This window comes from Rhinolophus hipposideros (genome assembly GCF_964194185.1).
Source record: "Rhinolophus hipposideros genome assembly, chromosome: 15".
Classification (NCBI taxonomy): domain Eukaryota; kingdom Metazoa; phylum Chordata; class Mammalia; order Chiroptera; family Rhinolophidae; genus Rhinolophus; species Rhinolophus hipposideros.
The window spans coordinates 4,825,837-4,846,190 of record NC_138061.1 but is presented as its reverse complement, the minus strand read 5'-3'; the positions used below and the strand labels follow the sequence as shown (position 1 = coordinate 4,846,190).

The 20,354-nt window shown below is 44.7% G+C and overlaps 1 protein-coding gene across 2 annotated transcripts in view; it reads right to left on the bottom strand.

Moving 5' to 3' along the window:
* Positions 1-16,504: 16,504 nt before the first annotated feature.
* Positions 16,505-20,354, bottom strand: part of LOC308508279 ((E2-independent) E3 ubiquitin-conjugating enzyme FATS) — a 194,262-nt gene continuing 190,412 nt past the window's right edge. For both annotated transcript variants that reach the window (XM_081074718.1, XM_081074719.1), the window contains 2 exons: positions 17,534-17,633; positions 16,505-17,444 (listed from right to left, as the gene is read on the bottom strand). In XM_081074718.1, the coding sequence (XP_080930844.1) occupies positions 17,406-17,444; positions 17,534-17,633 (139 nt within the window). In that variant the 3' untranslated portion in view covers positions 16,505-17,405. The remainder of the gene's footprint in view (positions 17,445-17,533; positions 17,634-20,354) is intronic.

Sequence of the window (20,354 nt, the reverse complement as noted above, 5' to 3'; positions counted from 1 at the left end):
CACAAAGACAGAAACTATTCCATTCGACTTTAAAACATTCAACATTAGTAAGACATACCCTAAGAACAAAAAGAATCTACAAACTGCAGGGTTTTTAACCATCATATTATTGACTTTAGGGTTAGGGTGGTTATTCTGAGATTTAAGATTAATAGAATCAAGTAAAATACCTCCTAAATTCTAACTGAAAGTATTTTGATAAACTCATTATATATTTAATTTGTAAAGACGTATTTTCTAGCTTAACGTACTCAAAAGTTCTGGAAACAATGACCAACCCACCAGTAATGACTGCTTCTAGTGTTCAGATTGTGGTCTCTAAGTACCATTTCATATTAAATACAACCAAAATTTAGTTGCTTAAATGAAGAAACAAGAAATATCATTTCTAATGATTCTGTGGGTCAGTGAGGCTGTTTGTTGGGTCCAGACTGGCGTGGGGGGGGTCTCTGCGGTCATCCTAGTCAGATCGCCAGGATGGCTCAGGATGGCCTAGTGTGGTCACACCTGCGTTTTCAGGTAGTTGGCAGGTTGGTTGGTCTCAGGGCCTGATGTCTCTATACTGAGTCATCTCTCATTCTGCTTTGGGCCAGCCCAGGCTCATCACGTGGTGCTCTCAGGCGACCAAAGAGCAGGAGGGAGGCCATGTCCCACCACGCATCCTGTTTTCAAGCTTCTGACTGCATCACCTTGCTCCTGTTCTCTGGTTGAAACAAGCCACCGGCCAAACCAGGATGGCAGGATGGGGAAGGAGGTTGCCCACGCTCAGGGGCACTGGTATGCAGGGAGGGGAAACTGGCCACATGGGAAAACGCACACGACTTCTGAAATCAGGAAAAAGGAAGCTCCTTCTTAAAGAAAAAAATACAAGAAAGTTTTGCCAAGAGATTTGGGATTTGGGTTGAGAATTCCAAGAAGCCAGAGGTTACTAAGAAAATTATATATTTACAGACGTGATGAGCCATTTGTAGCCAAGATTCACTATTGTTTTAAAAGTCCAAGAGATGGTGGACACTCCTTCACCTCATTTAAATTGGTTCCCTTTACAATGGTATTTTTTTCTTTAATTAAAAATAAATGTTTGTGGGAGACAGGTTTTGGTCACCATGGTCTCATATCTTTCTTCCCTCTCCCCCCACCCCACACCCAGTGTTATGCCTGTGAATTTGTTAAGTTACATGGCAAATGAGAATTAAGTTGGAAGATCTTAATTCAAGGTTGCTAATCAGCTGGCTTTAGAAGAAGGAGATGATCCTGCGTTTCCTGGGTGGGCCCAATGTTTGTAAATGCAGAAGCATCCGTCTGAGAAACAAGAGGGAGGCAGGGGCGGGACAGGTTTCAAGGTTTCAGGGAGATCTGACCCACTGTGACGGGCTTTGAAGATGGAGAAAGGGAGCCATGAGCCAACCAGTGTGACTGGGCTCTAGAACCTGCGAATGATCCTCAGCTGACAGCCAGCAAGGAAATGGGGACCCCAAGGGAACTGATGACACACGGAACTAAATTCTGCCAACACCCTGAATGAGCTGGGAAATGGATTCATCCCCAAAGCTCCCAGAGGGGAACGCAGCCCTGCGACAACTTGATTTTCACTTGGTGAGACCTACACCAGACTTCCGACCTACAGAACTGTAAAATAACCAATTTTGTTGTTTTAAATGTGTGGTAATTTGTTATAGTGGCATTAGAAAATGAGTACGATGTTCACGATAAAAATTTTAGCAACTACATAAAAGCACAAAGAAAGCAAGCAAAACCCATCTGAACCACTATTCTCTCCAGATAATCGCAGTTTAGTTCACACACATTTTTATTTATTTAGCTGTCTTAACCCAATTTGAGATCATACTGGACCTACTTTTTATACTAGATTGTTTTTACTTCCCAGGTATTGACAGTTTCCCATGTTGGTACACTGTCTTATCCATCCCTAAAAACTGGATTTTAATCCGATCTGAGAAGTGATTATATAGAGGTCACACAGGGTGTGGAAACTTAGTGGTGGAGGCCAGGAACCACTTGCTAGAAGAGACGAGGTTTTGAAGAGTGAATAGGAGTTCGGCAGGGAAAGATATTGGGGTGACTTTCCTGGTAGAAGGACAGAGATGTGGAGGAATAAACCCAGAGTCCACTGCCTACAGCTGTACCTGGTCCTCCTGGTCCAGAGGGGAGAGCAGGGGCTGGGAGGCGATAGGCTAGGGCCAGACCCCCGAGGACACTCACCACGACCACCACCCTCCGAAAGACCAGCCTCTTATCTGGGTCAGGTCACTGTTTCCTTCAGGAGATGCCTTTTCACAATTGATTTATGACTTCCCCACAATGGCAATTCCAGGAAAGAACTGCAGACACCAGATTTTCCTAAAGCAATACTCCAACACCACCAGAAAAGCACATTCCAACGACAGTAGCATCGATACAGTCATTACCTTGAAGCCTGTTTGAAAGACGGAGGTCGTTCTAATCTTTGGACAACAACCTGCGGCAGAACTGAAACTTGCTGACACAGAAATAAGCACATTTAATTACTACCAACTTACAAGCACTTCTTGGCAAAAAGACAGAGTGCATCAGGTCCGATGTGCCAGCCTCACACATTCTGGAACTGGGAGCCACACAGTGCTTCCTGCACTGGGTTTTCTTATAAAAACTCGACTTCCAAGCAGCTGCTTAAATGGGCAGCAGTTGATGGGGTGGGGAGTGCGTTTTCCTCCCCTGGGACACAGGTAAGATGGTCAGGGGCTCTCTCTCTGCAAGTTCTCCCTCCCAGGCCAGTGTAGCCCATCTCTGCTGAGCGTCATCCCCAAAGCCACTTTTTCTCACCCTTTCCCAAACAGAAAATGGGAACAACAGTCTCTCTGCTCACCACAGTGTAAATGAAGACTCCACATTCTGGAAGAATGGGCCAGTTCCTACTCCAGGCCCCAGACTACAGGGGACAGGTCACGTTGAACACGCTCCTTTGCCAGGTACTGCATCTTTCCCACTAGGGAGGTTGCATTCAGCTGCCCAGCCTCTCTTTGTCTGGGCCCCGAGTCTGGGTTCTATGTCCACATGTCACACTGTCTGCAGACCAAAGTCTGAAACTGTAGACTGTTTTCACCCAGCCTCTTCCCTAAACTCGCTGCCTCCTAATCCAGCCCTAATTCCACCTGGGCACGCTGTCAGCTGCCCTTCAAACATCAAAGAACGGCTGCTGTGTCTGACATAATGGTTGTCTTTGTTACTTCTGCATGGACTCGGACCTTTCAAATGTCACTTCTTTGCAGCTCTCATTTGGCATAAATGAAAGTGATTTGAAAATGCAAACTTGCACTTGGAGGTTTACTCCTGGGGACTGTGTCTCTTTTTGCCTTTTCAGCTGCTTCACCCCTTGGGTCCAACATCCTGACCTGCATGTATATAGTACAGGGCTCTCTGGCAAATCCTTGAGACTCTTGACGTTTCTAAACCTTTCCGTCTGAACTAGAAGAGGCCCTGAGGACATTCTACTGCTAAGATGGAGGAATTGGCACTGAGCGTATTGCTATTTTTAATGATTTTCTCTTCTCTTCAAGCAGCAGTTATGGCCGTATTCATCTTAGAAATGATTTTTTTTTTGTAAGATTGTATGAATCGTATTAGAGAATGACCGTTTCCTTCTGGCCTGGACTGGCCTCCCCTAGAGCTATGTCACCAAGTCCGATTCTGCTCCTTGGGGGGCAATCGGCCCAGTCTGTGGTCTGCTCAGGAGTTAAGAGCCTACATCTCCACATTTATCCTGGACCCTGGCAAGAAGGCTGGATGAACAGTATTTTGCTTTTCAAAGTCATCACTGCATCCGGCCAGATTCCCAGAGAGCTGAACTTCCCCTGCTTTGGGAGACAGCCACACCTCACAGGGGGCACTCAGCCAGGTCTCAGAGTAGCCTTCAGAAGTATGGGAGCAATCCATGGGGGCTTCACAGCCTGGAGTGAAATGCAAAGGAAACCAGGACCATTCAGACAATTTAAAAATGAAAACCTTCCTCCAGGTTAGTGACCATTTGTTTCTGAAAATGGACCTTTTTGTAGTCGGGGCCTCGCTCTCAGCTGGCTGGTGGCTCTGGGTGCAGGCTTCTCATTCCTTCACTGTCCACCCTCTCCCACCCCCAGGCTAATGGCCCACGAGTTTCTACTTACACTTTTACCTCCAAGGCTTGGCTCAGGGGGCAAGATAGGTTCATTCGGAGGGTCATTTCCAGTCGGTGTGGTGGTTTCCAGAACGCTCTACCGAGAAGAATTCTGAGGCTGCAAGTAGGCTTAGGAGATGAGGCATCATTGTCATGGGGTGACCTAGGGCACGGGATGAGGAGAAAGTGAGGTGTTCTCTGCTGTGCTCTGGACGGCCTTCTGGGCTCACTGCGCCTGGGAGGAGAGGTGAGCCTGGCCCAGACCAGACACTTCCCGTCTTTCTCAGGGGCTCCAGTAAAGCCTTTTCAGGGTGGCCTCCCACACACACACCCCGTCCACCCAAGTCGTCAGTTCGAAATGCTGCCATTATCTCCTAGTGATGATAAGTCCTTCATACATGCCAGTTTCATGGATGTGTAATGACTTTTTCAAATGGATATACCATTTTTTATAACTACTCCTCTGTTGTCGAACACTTGGTTTATTTAAAGTTTTTCCCTTGAAAAAATTAAATTTTGTACATAATGTCCTTTTAAAATGTTGTAAGTGTTTCTTAGAATAGACTGCCAGGAGTAAGATTATTAGTTCAAAAGAAATGTACATTTTAAAGCTTAAATAGGTATTTCTAAGTTGATTTCAAAGAGACTTGTATCAACTTACTGTCTAACACATAATTTTAAAAAATTACTTTAAAAACCTGAGAGATAAACAGTTGTGATTTATGACTTAAGATAACATACGTTGTTATTTTTATCTAATTACAAAGTTAGAAAATTTGGAAAAGGTAGACTAACAAGAGAGGGAGAAAATAATTATGTATAAAGGTTACTATTTAGGGGGAGAAGGCATGATTTGTGCAACTTACTACCAAATAGTTCAGAAAAATTATCTATACAGTTTTACATAACATGCATACTATGACATATATAATAACATACATGTTAGACATACATGTCATACATATAAAATATAAATATTACACATATACATTAATGATACACATATGTGTATATCATATACAATGATATATTACATACAAATTCTATACTATATCTATTATACATGTATATAATATAAAATACATACATATTATTTTATAGAGAGCGTCATAATAGGTATTGTGTGTTGTGGTGGGTAGTGTGGTGTGTGTGTAAAGAGAGAACAGTAAAGCAAGTGTAGCAAAATGTTAAACAGTTGGTGAGCCTGGGTGAAGATTTATGGGAATTCTTTATACTATTCTTGCAACTAATGTATAAATGTGGTATTATTTCAAAATAAAAGATTAATAGATTTTGGGTAATATACTTTTAGGGTTTTTTTTTTCCTATGCATGAAAACACAGTTTTCTGCCAATTTATGGTTTATATTACTTAGCTTTTCTAGCAGCAGGCTTCACAACATCACAGTCTACCATAAATATGTTGCCGTGCCCTTTGACTATCTTCTTTGGGATGTAAACAGTTTCCTTCCTGTGCAACTTTTAAGTTGTTTCCAATTTTTCACTACTAAAAATTATATTTCAAATCAGTGTCCCTGGACACAAATCTTTAATCTCATCTTTGATAAAGGCCCTAACTGGGGAGCGCTGCTAACACAGATTTCCGAATGCCTCTGGACAGTTTCCGCTCATTTGCTCTGCCCGCCACTGGATAGGCAGACCTGCTTTGTCAGTCGCCAGAAACAGAACCCAGCTGGAAACAGCTCTGGTGGGAAGCGGGGTCTACTATAGGCTCATATAGGGCCTGGGGGCCTCCAGGAAGCACAACGTGACATCTTGGACCTGGATAGCCTGGGAGCTGCCATTGAGCGTCTTCTTTCTGCAACTGTTTCCCTGCCCCATCCGCCTCTTGGCGGGCTGGTAGCTTCTTTGCAAAGCTGAGTTCTGCCCCTCTGCTTGCGTGGTGTCCCCTCTGGCCCTGCACTCCAGGCCCTTGCCATTGAGTGGCCCTCGGCCCTCCGTGATGAGGGCAGCTGGGAATAGTAGGTGGGGTGGGTGTGGGGCAAACAGACGTCTCAGGACTTGGCAGGAACCAGGAGGCAGTGACCTACATCTCCAAGTCTCATTGTTCCCTGTGCATTCGGTACATGTTTTCGTCTTAAAAAAAGAAAAGAAAAAAAGGAAAAATTGATAGGTGTAAATGTTTCATTATTTTAAGTACATTTCTTCAAAGACTAGTGCTGTTTAGCATTTGTTTGTTTATGTTTGCTGACCATTCACCTTTCTTCCCTGAAGGACTTGCTCAGTCATATTCTCGGATCATTTTCCTACTGGAGCGCGCATCCTCACAAATCCATATGAAGCCTTTGTAAAGCATAGCACGTTTGGTCGTGTAATGTCAAATAGGTGTCCCGCTTTGGTATTTGCCATTGTATTTTGTTTGCAGTGTCTTTGGACATTGGGCAGTCCCTTGTTTTTGTATACTTAAATCTATCATTGTTTTCTGACTTACAGCTCCACATTTACAGAAATGCTTTCATTACAAAGTTGTTGCCTTCCATGGGCTCATACATTATTTATCTGTATATTTTCTCCCCGTCACTTGGGATTATTGCATGGCACCCCCTCTCACTCCACCCACTCGGGACCTAGCACAGCACCCGACGCAGACACTCAATCAGTGTTTGTTGTTGATTCGAAGGAAGGGTAATGAAATCTCTTTATGGTCTAATGACTTTTGAACATTGTTTGCAAGGCTGCAAATGAGAATTCAAGAAGCAGTGCCCTAAATGGTCCCCTAGTGACTCTCTGAGGATCCGGCTAATTGAATTCAAACCACATATGGGGGCTGCCCGTCCCAGGATGACAGCCTCAGAAGGCAGTGGGAGTGAGCTTTTCCTAGAGCGTGGGTGTCCCATAACAGAAGTCATCTTCCTTCTTTCCCTTCAGAGATTTGGATTATGAGGTGTACTTCCAACGTTAACAATTTCTGAAAATTCATACAGAGTTGATGACACAGGGCTTGTCTGCCAAGAGCAAAGCCAGTGCATTGTTTTAACGCGGGGAAGTGGTGTTCACAGCTCGGGGCAATGAGTCCACTGCTACTGCAAATCTTTATAGGCTGTGGGAGACAACAGCAACATCATTGTGGGGATCGGGATGATTCCAGGACCTTCGATTCCATTGTAAAAAGTGCCCACAAAAAATAAAAACCAAATCCACGCAGCGCATTTCTAAAGACATGCTGCTCCCACAGTGCCCCTGTGTTTTCTCAGGCGTGGGAAACAATCTTTGGTTTGAAATCTTGCTTTTTTGACAGTTCTTGATTCTGTCTCGATTCCTGAATTACGACAGCATGGACTCTCTTCGTCATTACAAGTCAGCTTTTGTAGAATTGTCTCTTTTGACCAACCTCAACAAAAAGGGAGCTTGGGTTTTCTAACTAAAGTGTCCGGAGAAAACCAACATGTGTACTGCACAGATTACATTATTAATGAATTTAGTGACGTTAATAATGAATAATGAAGTGAACACTTAATGGGTTATTAATAATACATGTCTTTAGGAAAATGCGTGTATTCTATAGAAGGAAGAAGAGGTTATAAACCTTGAATCTCACCTCTTGGTATCACAGTGCAGTCGTGACTTACGTTTGTTTTGTATTGAGAATCAAGTATCTTCACTGACATAACCTGGACGGTACAGAATTCAGAAGTTTGTTCCTACTTGTGGCTAAGGGGGTTGTGGACAGTACCGTCTGCCTTCCTAACCCGTTATGCCCTTCACCCACAGTTCTGATCACCAGCAATGCCAAAATGTGGGCTTTGAAGAATCGAGGTGGGTCCTGTGAATATGCTGTCTACATGTGTAGAGAAGAAGTCTTTCCCACCTCTTATTGTGATTCAAACTTAATGGCAATTTCTGTTCAGAATTTGAAGAGGGTCTGTCTATCCCACTGCTTTTGACTTTGAGGAGATTACATGTACAATGTTTGTTTTTCCAGATGTACTGAAACACAGATGGAAGAAAAGTGAGGAACAGCTGGCGAGGTTCAGATGTCATGAAAAAACTAAGCCCTGATGGCTAATGACATTGAAATTAGAAGAACATCCTGACTCCCATGGGTGCCAGGTTTGCTGCTAGTTGCTGGGGAGGAGAAGTGTGATATAACCTCTCCTCCCATGGTGCTTTCAGTCCAATCGAAATTTCACAGTGTTCCATTATTCCCATGTCATGATAAACCAACTAAGTTCTTCCTTATTCTGCTATACCTGATATTTCACTGCTCAGGAGGCAAGTTCTCAAGGCACGTATTTTCTAATTTTGTTTCCCTGAAGCTTTGAGGTATCCTATTCCATAATTTCAGTCTGATGGGGTTCAGAACACACCACCCCAAAACATGGTGCCTCGGCTGTTTTAAGCTGAAGGGATTTGAGAAATGGCAGGCACAGGAAGGAGTCTCTGATGTCCTCTTTCTCCCTGAAGCAGTCGGAAGACACTCCTGTGAGAGGTGTGTTCCGTGTACCCAGAGATAAAGAGCATCTTATCTCTTTATCGGAAGAAGACGGAAGAACGCTGAGCGGGATCTGAATGAACAAGTTTTCCTTGGTAGGTTCTCACCACCACACTCCTCTTAGTTTGGACCGCTCATCCTGCGTCTTCCATGACTTTCCTGTCTTCATTAAACCCAGTATAAAAACACTCACCTTTAGCCATTTCTTCTCGTGTTCATTTCCTTAGGAAGGTCCCCAGGGCATGGAAAATTTAAATAAATATGTCTGCTTTTCTCCTGTTAATCTTCATCAGTTTGATTTTCAAGCCAAACCAGAGAGCCTAGGAGGGTCCCAGAAAAGATTTTCCTCCAAGGAGGACTGCAAGTCTCTTCTGTGTCAGTAACATTACTTAAAATCTTAGTGAAACCCAACAGTATGTCTGTACCTTTAATCCCTAGATTATGTGTACAACATCGTGTCAGCATAAGAACTTGGGGTGCTGGAAGGGGAGAGGGGCATGGTTCATACCCTAGTCCCAACCTCCCAAAATGAAATAACCTGGGCAAGTTACACCCACCTTCTCACTTCCTCCAATTCCTCATGTAAAATGGAGATTATTCCATGGGTCACTTCACATTCGCATGCTTCTCTAAATTTAGAGACCAGCTCCAGGGAGCGGGGAGAGAGGGCGATTTCACCAGCAGTTCACGACACTCATCTTTCCACTCCAAGCCCCCCCTGCAGGGGGTCCAGGTGGCAGATGGGAATCGATGGTCCCTTGCTTCTCAAAGTATGGCCATCTCACTGTGCTGAGTGGGAGGCTCGTATTCAAAAGGACAAATTTGTTTGCATCACTTCCCTGAACATGCCAATTTCTTCATCTGATGATCTGTTTCAGAGCTGGAAGAAACACTGACGGGTTGGCAGACCTGCACTGAGAGATGTGTTATTCTATCTACAAAATGGCACCTAAGACATTTTTAAGAGTGATTTTGATAATACTCCATTCTTCTCTGCCTGTAGAAACTATCCCCCCACTACACACACACACACACACACACACACAAACACACACACACACACACTTCTCCAGCATCTATTAAAAGGAAGCCAGTCCAGAATCTACCTTCCTCCAAACTCCTAGGATTATTCTGAGAATAATGAGTGTGAAATGGGCATGATTTGTAAATGTGCGAGGAGCACCTGTTCATTGGCCATAGAAAAGAAACGTATGGAATATCTCAGAAAATAAAAAGAGAATCTTTGAGCAGCTTTGAGCCCTAAAGCCCATTCTCTTGACATTTCATGAGACAAGTGTCTTGAAAGCCAAGCCTTGTGGGGAGAGGAGAGGGTACTTTTCTAAATTCCTGGAGTTTTATTAGCATCTCAAGTGCTCTTAAAAGGGACTAGGTCACCAAGATCATCATATGCAGGAGCAGAGAGAATCCAGGATATGGCTTAGAGGAGAAATCCACTACCTCTAGGTTGGACAGAAGAAGGTCCTTAATTGCTTCTCCAGTGTGTTTCCCAGGTCCTTTCATAGGGCACACAGGAAGGTGTCAACAAGTTCCTTTATACGCCATGGGTGGTTGAGGAAGCCCGTGGTACTGGCTGGCAAACTTGCCAGAGAGATATGCCATTGAGAGCAAAGTGTCTTTGTAGCAAAGGCTTCAGAACACAGAGACCATTTGTCTAGGGGACTCACGGCAGAGCTCAGGCGGATACACTGTACTCAGGAATGCACAGGTGGAGCCCAGTCAACAAGGCAAACCAGCAGGCTCAAGGTCAGAGAGCTCACCTGCTATGGGCTTAGATAGCAGATGACAGAATGGGCAAGGAACAGAGTGGCTGCAGAGGACAGCAAGGATCCTTCTTAGTTGACGTGGGCTGCCATAACAAAATACACTCACTGGGAAGCTTACACAACAGAAATTCATTTCTCACAGTTCTGGAGGCTGAGAAGTGTAAGACCAAGGTGCTGGCAAGGTGGGTTTCATTCTGAGGCCTCCTCTCTTGGCTTGTAGGCGGCCGCCATCTTCTTGTGTGCTTACATGGTCTCTTCTTTGTGCACATGGAAAGACAGGATTCTAGGTCTCTGGTGTCCCTTAGCATAAGGACATTAATCCTGCAGGATCAAGACCCCACCCTCATGACCTCATTTAGCATGAATTCCTTCCTTAGGTGCCCCATCTCCAAACACAGCCATACAGTGGGTTAGGACTTCCACATGTGAATTGGGGGAGGGGGAATTATGGACCTTTCTTTAGTCCATAAAGGTCCGTTGTTACCTAAAGGTCCTAGAAGCAGATCTGAGACTCTGTTTTAGTCATCCCTGAGTTTCTCCCATATGTATATGAAATATACATGTTAACAAACCTCTGTCTTTCGCTTGTTAATTTGTCTTTTGTTACAGAGCCTCAGGTGGGAACCTAAGACGGATAGAGGAAAAATTCTCCTCAAGTGCGTGGCATGTAGTTAGCACTCAAAAACAAACAAAAAACAATTAAGCTATTATTTTTAGAAATGTTCAAATTTGGTCCTGGGTTCAGCACTTTTCTGCTCAGGGTCTTCTCTTTTCTACTCAGAAAGTGCTATGCTCATCAATCAATCAACCAAGCAGAAAACACTTCATGTGTTGGGGGGCTGAAAGGTGAGGGAATTTTGCTCAACTGCTCATTGAGAATTAGAGTTGAAACACCACACTCTGAAACAAATGCTTCAACAAAAACACATTTCAGAATCAATTTCACCATCTAGAACTATTTACGTCCACGAACCACATACCGCAGTTTAACCTATGCAAAAATACCTGCTCTCCATTGTCGAGATACATAGGCTTAGCCTTGCTAATGGAATGTCACACGCTGCCAAACACCCAGAAAAATATCCTGAATTATTTTGTCATTTTGATTTAACCAATGTTTCAGCTGAGAGAGCAAGATTTGGAATTACAATTATGTCACCACATAATAATTAAATCCAGCCTAACCAGCTTTCAGGTATATTTTTAAATAAAAGAAAACATACAAGTTCTGTATGTGCGCTCCATAGTTAATATTAAACACGTATCTGGCAACATGAAACTATGAAGTGGAAGGTCATCACTAGTCCCGTTGGTGTCCGTGTAATAACACCAGCCACAAGGAACCACAGTAGATATAATGTACCATGTGGGTTTCTTTCTTTAGAGCTTTAGAAATTGGCAGCAGTAAAAAGATTTATCATTTCCCTCTCACTGGCATCGTGGGCAAGTACAGCCCACAGCCTCCTTGGCTTTGATCAAAGGATATTACACGTCGCGTGGAGTTAACATGGGTGACGCTTGTAATATCTTTTCCCTGATGTCAGTTACAGCTGTTGCCCCGTTTCAGGCATGTCGGGAAAGTCAAGATATTTGAACAAAGGAAGGATACACTGAAAGTCATCAACAGGACACTTTTCTTATGCCTTTCAACACTTTTCTTATGCCTGGTGCTGCTTCATAAAAAGATTTCAATTCATATTTCTTTTCTCAGCTGCAATTTCGAGAATAAACACCTTTCTTTTCCCTTTTCAGCTGTGATAAGCATAACTCAGCATTTTTGAAGATCCTAGAGGCAGGCCAAGTCTCTCCCTCCCCCGCCCCCTTCAAGTTCCTGATGTGCTAAGATCTGAGAGAGACGCTACCCACAGAAGTCACATTTCCGTTTCCAGCTGTAGCCTGGCAGGTAACAGCAGCATCCGAAAAGTGCACATCAGAACCTTCTTAGTGCAGCAAGAAAAACGTGGAAGAATTTCAATCCTCCCCACCTCCACCCGCCCCAGACAACTACCTCAGACGGTCTCTTGGGATCTCAGGATCAGAACTTGAGAAAAGCCCTCAATGCTAGGGGAGACTTGCCAAAGTTGTTGCTTTGTTCCATGTGGAGAAAACATTTATGTGAAGGAGTCACCACTCCCAGACGAGCAGCCTGACTGTGGGGAGTAAGGGGGGGCCCGAAGGAATCTCCCCAAGTTTCCTGACAGCCTGCTCTCCTGATAAGTGGGGAGATGGCCTGTCGGCCCGGGACAGAAGATTGTACTGGTTTCCACAATGTTTCAGCCCTCAGGGTGGGCTGGCTCAGCTCAGTGACAGCCAGTTCCAAGAGGTTTCTATTTAGCTACACATCCGTGGGTAATTACCAAGTACCGTTGAAAGTACAAATACAGTGAGCTCTGCAGCACAGAACCATCTGCTGATAGACTCATTTTAGTCACTTCACAGATCATTTCCTTGGCTTTTAATGTGCATGCCAACACACTCACACAGATCCACAGTGAATCGTTTTTCTATCGCATTTAACCCAGAACTCTCGCATCCCGCTGTCAGACGTCCCCGTTGGTGGCCACTCCACGTACTTCCCCTTGTCCTGTCATTCTGTACCAGATCGGCTTCATCCTCAGCCGGCTGGCCATTTGACGTAGTTGGAGGCTGGGTCCAAGGCCTGCAAGTTTTACACCAACACGTGTTGAAATGGGACAACTTCTTAAGGCCTCGGATTTTCAACCGCTCTCCAACAATCGGTTGTTTCACAGATAGTTCTTCCAAAGAGCTTCGTTTCATGTGAGCAATCTTTTGCTGACTCACTCGGGGCACACACAGCTTCCAGGAAGTTTGGCAAAAGACACTGGCAAAAAAAACCCCAAGACAATTGTTTTTCCATTACTCTATTACCAGCTGGCAGAGAGGATGAGTGACGAAAATAGGAATTTCTCAACACGAAGTCATGGAGACCACAGTAAGTGAGTCTGGGGCTGATCTCACCAGTCCATTTCAAATGATGTCAAATGCTGGTTGGTCTGAGTTTGTGTATGTCAGCTACAAATCTTTACCTACTGTTACCTGCCGGGTCAGTGAACGATTGGTCCATGCCATGACCTGAATAGACTCAGATGTAAGGAAATCGACTCCAAAACAGAATTTGACTATTGAAGTTACAATGGTGATTCTCCCTAGAATTTCAACATCCAGTCAATGGGTGACAATTCCTGAGAGAAATATAAGGGACGGCTTTTGTGATTCAAGCCTTTGCTTCCATATTTATTATAACGTTATAATATTTCTGTTCTAGCCGTATTATAACAAAAAAGAAGTGCTGGCTATCTGAAATTCACTCATCAGCATTAAGAAACCAACACCACCACCAATAGCAATAGCGAAAAATACCATATTAGCAGAAATCAAAACTTTACTTTGTAGCCTCATACTGAGCTGGTTGTCCAGAGGAAAAGACCAGCTTGAGCCAGATATCACGTATTCCTACCATTTTCTACCTCAGTCACCTTAGTTCAAAATTGTCCTCAGAAATACATTCATTATTCAGGCCTTCATCAAAGAATCAATAAATAAGTGCTGGCGAGGATGTGGAGAAAAGAGAAGCTTCATACACTGATGGGGGAATTGCAGATTGGTACGGCCACTATGGAAAACAGTATGGAGATGCCTCAAAAAATTAAAAAGAGAGCTGCCATACGTCTCAGCAATTCCACTTTTGGGTATTTATCCGAAGAAAACAAAAACATTAATTTGAAAAGGATATATGCACCCCTATGTTCCCTGCAGCATTACTTACAATAGCCAAGATATGGAAGCAATCTGGGTTTCCATCAATCGGTGAATGGATAAAATAGATGTGATATCTATATACAATGGAATAATACTCAGCAATAAAAAAAGAATGAAATCTTGCCATTTGCAACAACGTGATGGACCTAGAAGGCGTTATGCTAAGATGCTAAAATGAAATGAGTCAGACAGAGCATGACAAATACTGCATGATATCACTTATATGTGGAATCTAAAACAAACAAAACAAAGCAGAAACAGACCCATATAAAGAGACAACAAGCTGATGGTTGCCAAAGGGGAGCAGGTGGGTGAGATTTTTAAAAAGCCAAAAAAAGAATTATATATAATGGCATTTAATCTCAAGTTGGCTTTTATTTACTCTTTAAATTTAAAGATGTGACATCAGATTCGTAAAAGTGATAAACTCTTCAAGGGTATTTTTGAAAGCTGGCTCCATCCAGGCATTCTGAGATATTTAGATGTTGGCTGACATAAATCTACTTCTTGGAAAGTGTCATAGAATAATCTAGAAGAGGTTGAGCCCTGAATTTAAATTATTGGTTAGGAAAAGCTTTGAAAACTCTCTGAAGATATTACAGAGAAACAAGAAAAAGGTGTAGCAAGATCTTTACCTAAGAAAAATTATCCTGAACTAATGTCATTGACTTGATTTAAAGTTTTTATTTAAAAAAATTAAAAATGTAAATAGAAATTCAGTGTAACATCCTGGAAGAGGCCTGATAAGTTCAGGAAAGCCAGAATTAGCCCTAAGGGTAAGCTTATGTTGAAATTATAAGAGTTAGAGGAGCTTGAGAGAAAACAAAATAAGTTTGCAAAGCATCCTGTTTCTATGATTTTTGCTGTAGTAACACCCACAAATTCAAAGGTCTTTTTGGCTCATCTTCTCTGGGCCAAGCTGAGGGATTATGGGAATGAACAAGCCACAGCCTCTATAGTCAGGGTTTCTCAGGACACGCCCACCTCCATATCTACATATGTGTGACAGGTAACACTCAGGTTGTGTTTGCTTTGGGCCAGGCATCCTTCTAATTATGAACTCACACTGACTTCTAGTCCCATAACAGGTGCCCTCCTGTGAAGGAGGCACCATAATTTTCTCCGTTTTATGATGAGGAAACTGCGGCAAGGTTTCATAACTTGCCGTGGCAGTTTTATCACCTCTCACCTTTTATCACCTCTCACCTCCAAATTCACCCTTTTTGCCTGCTCTGCTAGAACGGATTCCCCCCCTTTGAATGGTTTCTCTTTGCCTTCTGGTACAATGCAAACCTGTGTCAGTAGAGGGAGCTGGAGAGGGACTGCAGGGGGGAAAGAGGGTCGCTTCCTGGACCTGGGACAATTTGCACAGCACTCAGTGGCCAGCTGCTTCCTGGGGTGCCCTCCCTCAGGTGGCACAGCAGCAGAGTGTCATCCTGGAATGCAGATTTCCAGCAAGTTCCAGAGAGTGCATTTTCAACAAGTTCCATGGGCATGGCAGCACAGAACCTTCTCTGTCACCTGCCCAGCTCCAAGCACGCCCTCTCCCACAATATCTAGGTCTCAGCCCAGGAATGGAGGGTGCTCTTTCTAGGGGTAGTGCTGCTCCCTCTATCTGCTGTTTCCACCTGTGTTCTTTCCAGTTCTTTCTACTTCTCAGTAGCCACTCCATTACTCCGATCCTCCATTATGGTTAATATTCATATACACTAGACTTCCCTGTCTACGTGACTGAATGGTTTCTCTCTTCCGACTGGCTCCAGACTGAGACCCTTGCCTAAGGATGTGGACCAGGGAGCCGTGCAGCCAAGGTGTGACTCCCCGCTGTGTTGTTAGGTCGTCCAGCACAGATTCTGATACAATGTGCACGAAGAGCTGCGTACCAATCCATACTGCAGGGCAGGGCAGAGAGGGGACGGTGTCAGGAGAGAGCCCAGAGGCGGAGTTTTTAAACAGTTTTCCAGCAGACACAGAAAGGCATTCCAGAAAAGGGAACCCACTAAGTAGCAGCAGCGAGCAGAGGGGAGCAGACAGACGTGTCACCAGGGCTCCCGCTTAATGCCCTACACTGCCTTTTCCTTCCTAGGGAGACTCCCTAGGGAGATTTGGGGTCTTCAGGGTCCCAAACCCTGCTCTCAACACCCTCCCTGCTTCTCTAGTGGCCCGTCTCTGGGAGACAGCCTTCTTCCCCAGGGCGCCCGGAAGCCATAGGCTCCTGGCCTGGGTGCTGGGGCAGCAGACGCGCAGGTCAAAGGCTCCCACCAGGTCCTCGTGGCCTTGCTCCCTGAACCCCAGCTATGATGAGTGCTCACACAGAATACATAACAGAGAAATACTTGCATTTTTGTAATAATTGCATTTATTTCCATTTTTGATAAAAACTGGTTTGGTTTGTTCTTAACTCTCCAAGCGTACATTTATAAATCTTGGACTTTGTAAATGTTGGAAGAACGAACAGCAGCCTTGGAGCCATCGGGCCATTTTTAGCAACACCGCTCTTCCTTGGGGAAGGAGGGGCTGTGCAGAGAACACTGCACTCACCTACATTTAGTTTCAGCCAGTTCTGCCCTGATAACCTCCATGGAAACAGACCCCGTGCTAAAGGAAGAAAGGTGCTGTGAGTGGGGTGGGGCAGGGAGGGCTGTGCTGACCACCCCCTGGTCACAGGGAAACAGACTGCTTGCTCCCTGCTCCCTGGCACAGCCCCACTTATTTCCAAAGTCAGCTTCCAGGTCTACGTGGCACACACATCCAGGGAGGTTTTAAACACACCGTGTGATGACCTAAAGTTTGGAGTTGCTAGAACTGGCAGAAGTTGGGATTGGTATTTAAAAAGTGATGGATTTGGGTCCCAGAAATTTGATGGGAAAAAAACAATCGCCCCCAGGGATCTAAGCCCATGTGAACGTATAAGGTCTTTCTGTCTGGGTGGAAATGGTAGGGGGAGAAAAATCAGAAGCAAAAGGGAAAATTCAGAAGTAAGAAGTAAAGGGACTGTATCTGGTGAGTTATGTGACCGGATCACCCACCAGTATGCTGACCCACTTCCTCCAGGGTCATTGTTTCTGCTTGGTTTGCGTCAACAATTCAGGAAGCTAGGTTTTCCTTTACGAAAAAAAAAAAAAAATCAAGAGTAAAAACAGTGTCTGACGTCATGAAGATAATGCTAAGTTTAATGGTTTATCCAGTGTCTGAAGTCATCCCAGGTCCAGGTACGAGGTCAGCAGGGCAGGCTGTGGTTAGACGGCGTTCCTTTGAAGGAGCTGGTCCAGTAATTGCTAGGGAAGTAGGAGACAAAGATGTCAAGGTCAGAGTCCGCGTCTGCGTGCCACACACGCGTCGCACCTGCCGGTGGCCAGGCCATTACCTTTTTGAAGACTTCAGCACGGAGTCTGTTACTCTGTAAGATCACCCTCTTCTTTTGTTCTTCTTTTTTCTTTTTAACTTCTGGCAAGTTATTATAGATCCTGAAACAGATCCAGGAAACGTATTGAATGGTAGCAAGACGACGCGTACCTGGGGTGGCTCTGCATCCTGACGTCTCAGCAGACTCCTCCATTTCAAAGGGAAGAACAGCTGCGTGTGGGCCATGTCGAAGCTGCAAGACGGCACGACTCAGGCCTCCCCTGACAGTCTCCAGAATCGGGCTACTGAGGCAAGGAGGGGACAGCAGGCAGAGGCCCACGGAGGGCCAAGCCGGAGAGGCCAGTGATTTATTTAGAAGTCACTTTTCTTGTCCCTCCATTCTTTATGATACTTAGTGACTTGCTTGTAAAAGGAGGGTCCTAGACTAAGCTCTCTGAGTGCAAATTTGCCCCTAAATACGTTTTCGCCATTCAATTTTTGCCTTTATCTATCTGACTTAGAAAAGGAGCAGCAAGTAAATGGAAGTAGCAGGAATGATGTTGGAATAACGCACAATAAATACTTGTGTGTGCGTGTGTGTGCATGCATGTGTGCGCGTGCGTATATGTGTGTACACGAATGTGTGTGTGCGTGAGAGCCTGTGTTTACCTCCTCACCGACTGCATTCCTGATTAAGCTATTTCCAAATTCATCTCAGATATAAATCTGATGTGCTTGTCCTAGTGTAAAACTAGGAGCTTCCAGGTTATAAGCAGAGCCCAAGGGACCCCTCTTCTGGACATTTCTTTCCTGCCTTGTAAGGAAACTCTTTCTGTACCAATGCCAAGCAATATTCCACTAGAACCCACAGACACAGTGCTGTCGGGTTCACATACATGGCACTCGGTTAAAGCATCTCGTTTTTATTTTTTCTCATGTTTGAAAGCCCGACAAATGTTGTTTAAAAGGTTCCACTGCTAACATAATAATTACGAAGAATAAAAATATCAATGATGACAAAAGTAACAGGTGACATTACTTTGGTTATTGGGCACGAGGCAAATCACTTGACATGAATTTTCTCATGTCATGCTCACAGCAGTTGCAAGAGGCAGACAGTGTCCTGCTGTTCCGTGATAAGGAGCCTAAGCCCCACGAGGTCAGGAGCTTGTGGAAAGACCCTCAGCTGGGATGTGACTGATGGAGAGCACACAGCATTGTCCCCAGCTCGGAACACAAAGTGACCTGGAAACACTTGTGCCTCGCACTGCAGCTAGCACGCTGCGAGCATTGATTTGGTTTGAACAATAATGGACACACACCGTCACTTCCAGGAGCTCTTCCAGGAAGGGCTGTAAGGAATCAGTAGGAAAGCTGGATGTCCCAAAGCTCCACAGTGGAAATCCCTTTGGATCCATAGAGACCCGTCTTCCCAATGTGGACCATCTGAATCACGTGGGGAGTTAAGATAAGCCTTCCTAGGTCTCACCTCTGACGCAGGGTTTTCTTCAAGAAGCTTCCTAAATAAACAGGCTACAACCATACACTAGACCACTCTGCAGAGAGTTAAAACCCAGGAGGAAAATCGTCTGCATTGGTAGACACAGGGAGACCGCACAGACATAAAGTGAAAAGAGCGAGCTATACAAAGATAACAGATCCCATTATGGTTAAAAATTAGGTAACTGTATACGTACAAACAGAAGCCTATTTTCAGGGAAAGACCTGGAAGGATACACAGGAGGCTGACCACTGGGTGTCTCTGGAGATGGACCAGGGCTGGGGGAGGGGGGTGGGAGGGGGGTAGTTGGTCATGAGGGACTTGAGCTTCATCTCCATTGTTTGAATTTTTTAAAATGAAAATGTAATTTAACAACGTAATTAATAAGAAAGGATCCAAAAGAAAAGAAAGCACCAGTGTGATTCTGTGGGTGGGTGAGGTCTCAGAGCCTCCCAGGGCACAGCCCCCAGAGCAGGGCCAGCACCCAATTTCAGAGGGGACCTGGCCCCTGGCTGGGGGAGCAGTGACTTGATGTCACCATCACCTCGCTTGTTGGTCCCGTCCGAGTCTCTGTTTCCTCTTCAGGAAAACGATAGTGTGACACTCTCTGTCCACAAATGCTGCTTTGACATCTGTTGTTTTAATTGGAAGACTCCATACTAGCAGCTTTGGGTTTGGGGACTGAGAGGGGAAGATTTGGCTGAGTTTTGTTCACTAAATTGAAAGGGATTACTTTTGAGGTGTACCCAACTTTGCACTTCTGAAACAGCAAGTCTCGAAACCCTAAACCCGGTGGCCCTTTAAACCCCCCCTTAAAACGCAGGGCATTGGGTCATGAATGGGATGGTCCCCCTTCTCCTCACTTTCACTTGTTTTATTTACAAAGAGGGTCCCTACAGATGGTCAGCGTGGCTAGTTATCATAGAAATAGCACAATCATGGTAAGAGCGACATTTTTGTGCCTGAAGTGGGGAGAAACGTATTCTTCCCATTTCCGTGGTTTCTCTAAGAGCACTATCAATTTGGTTGAATTATTATAATGCCTCCCTGTGCTAGACACTTTGTTATAAATGAATGACATTTTACTTGCACAAGCTAGGCCAACGCTGCCCAGTTCTTACATTCCGGTTAGGAGGCCGGGTCCTAGAAAGAATGGCGGCCTTTGAGTGCATCCGGGGGGTGAGAATTAGCAGGCGTCTGGAATACCAACCGGCCACATAGACCAGGGACGGTTTGCTGGTGGCAGGGCCGCCCAACCCGCCCAGGAAGGCCAGTTTGTGGCCCTCTGCTGCTTCGCTGGCTCCCAGGTGCCACTGGCCCCCATGTTTAGGTGTTTTCCTAC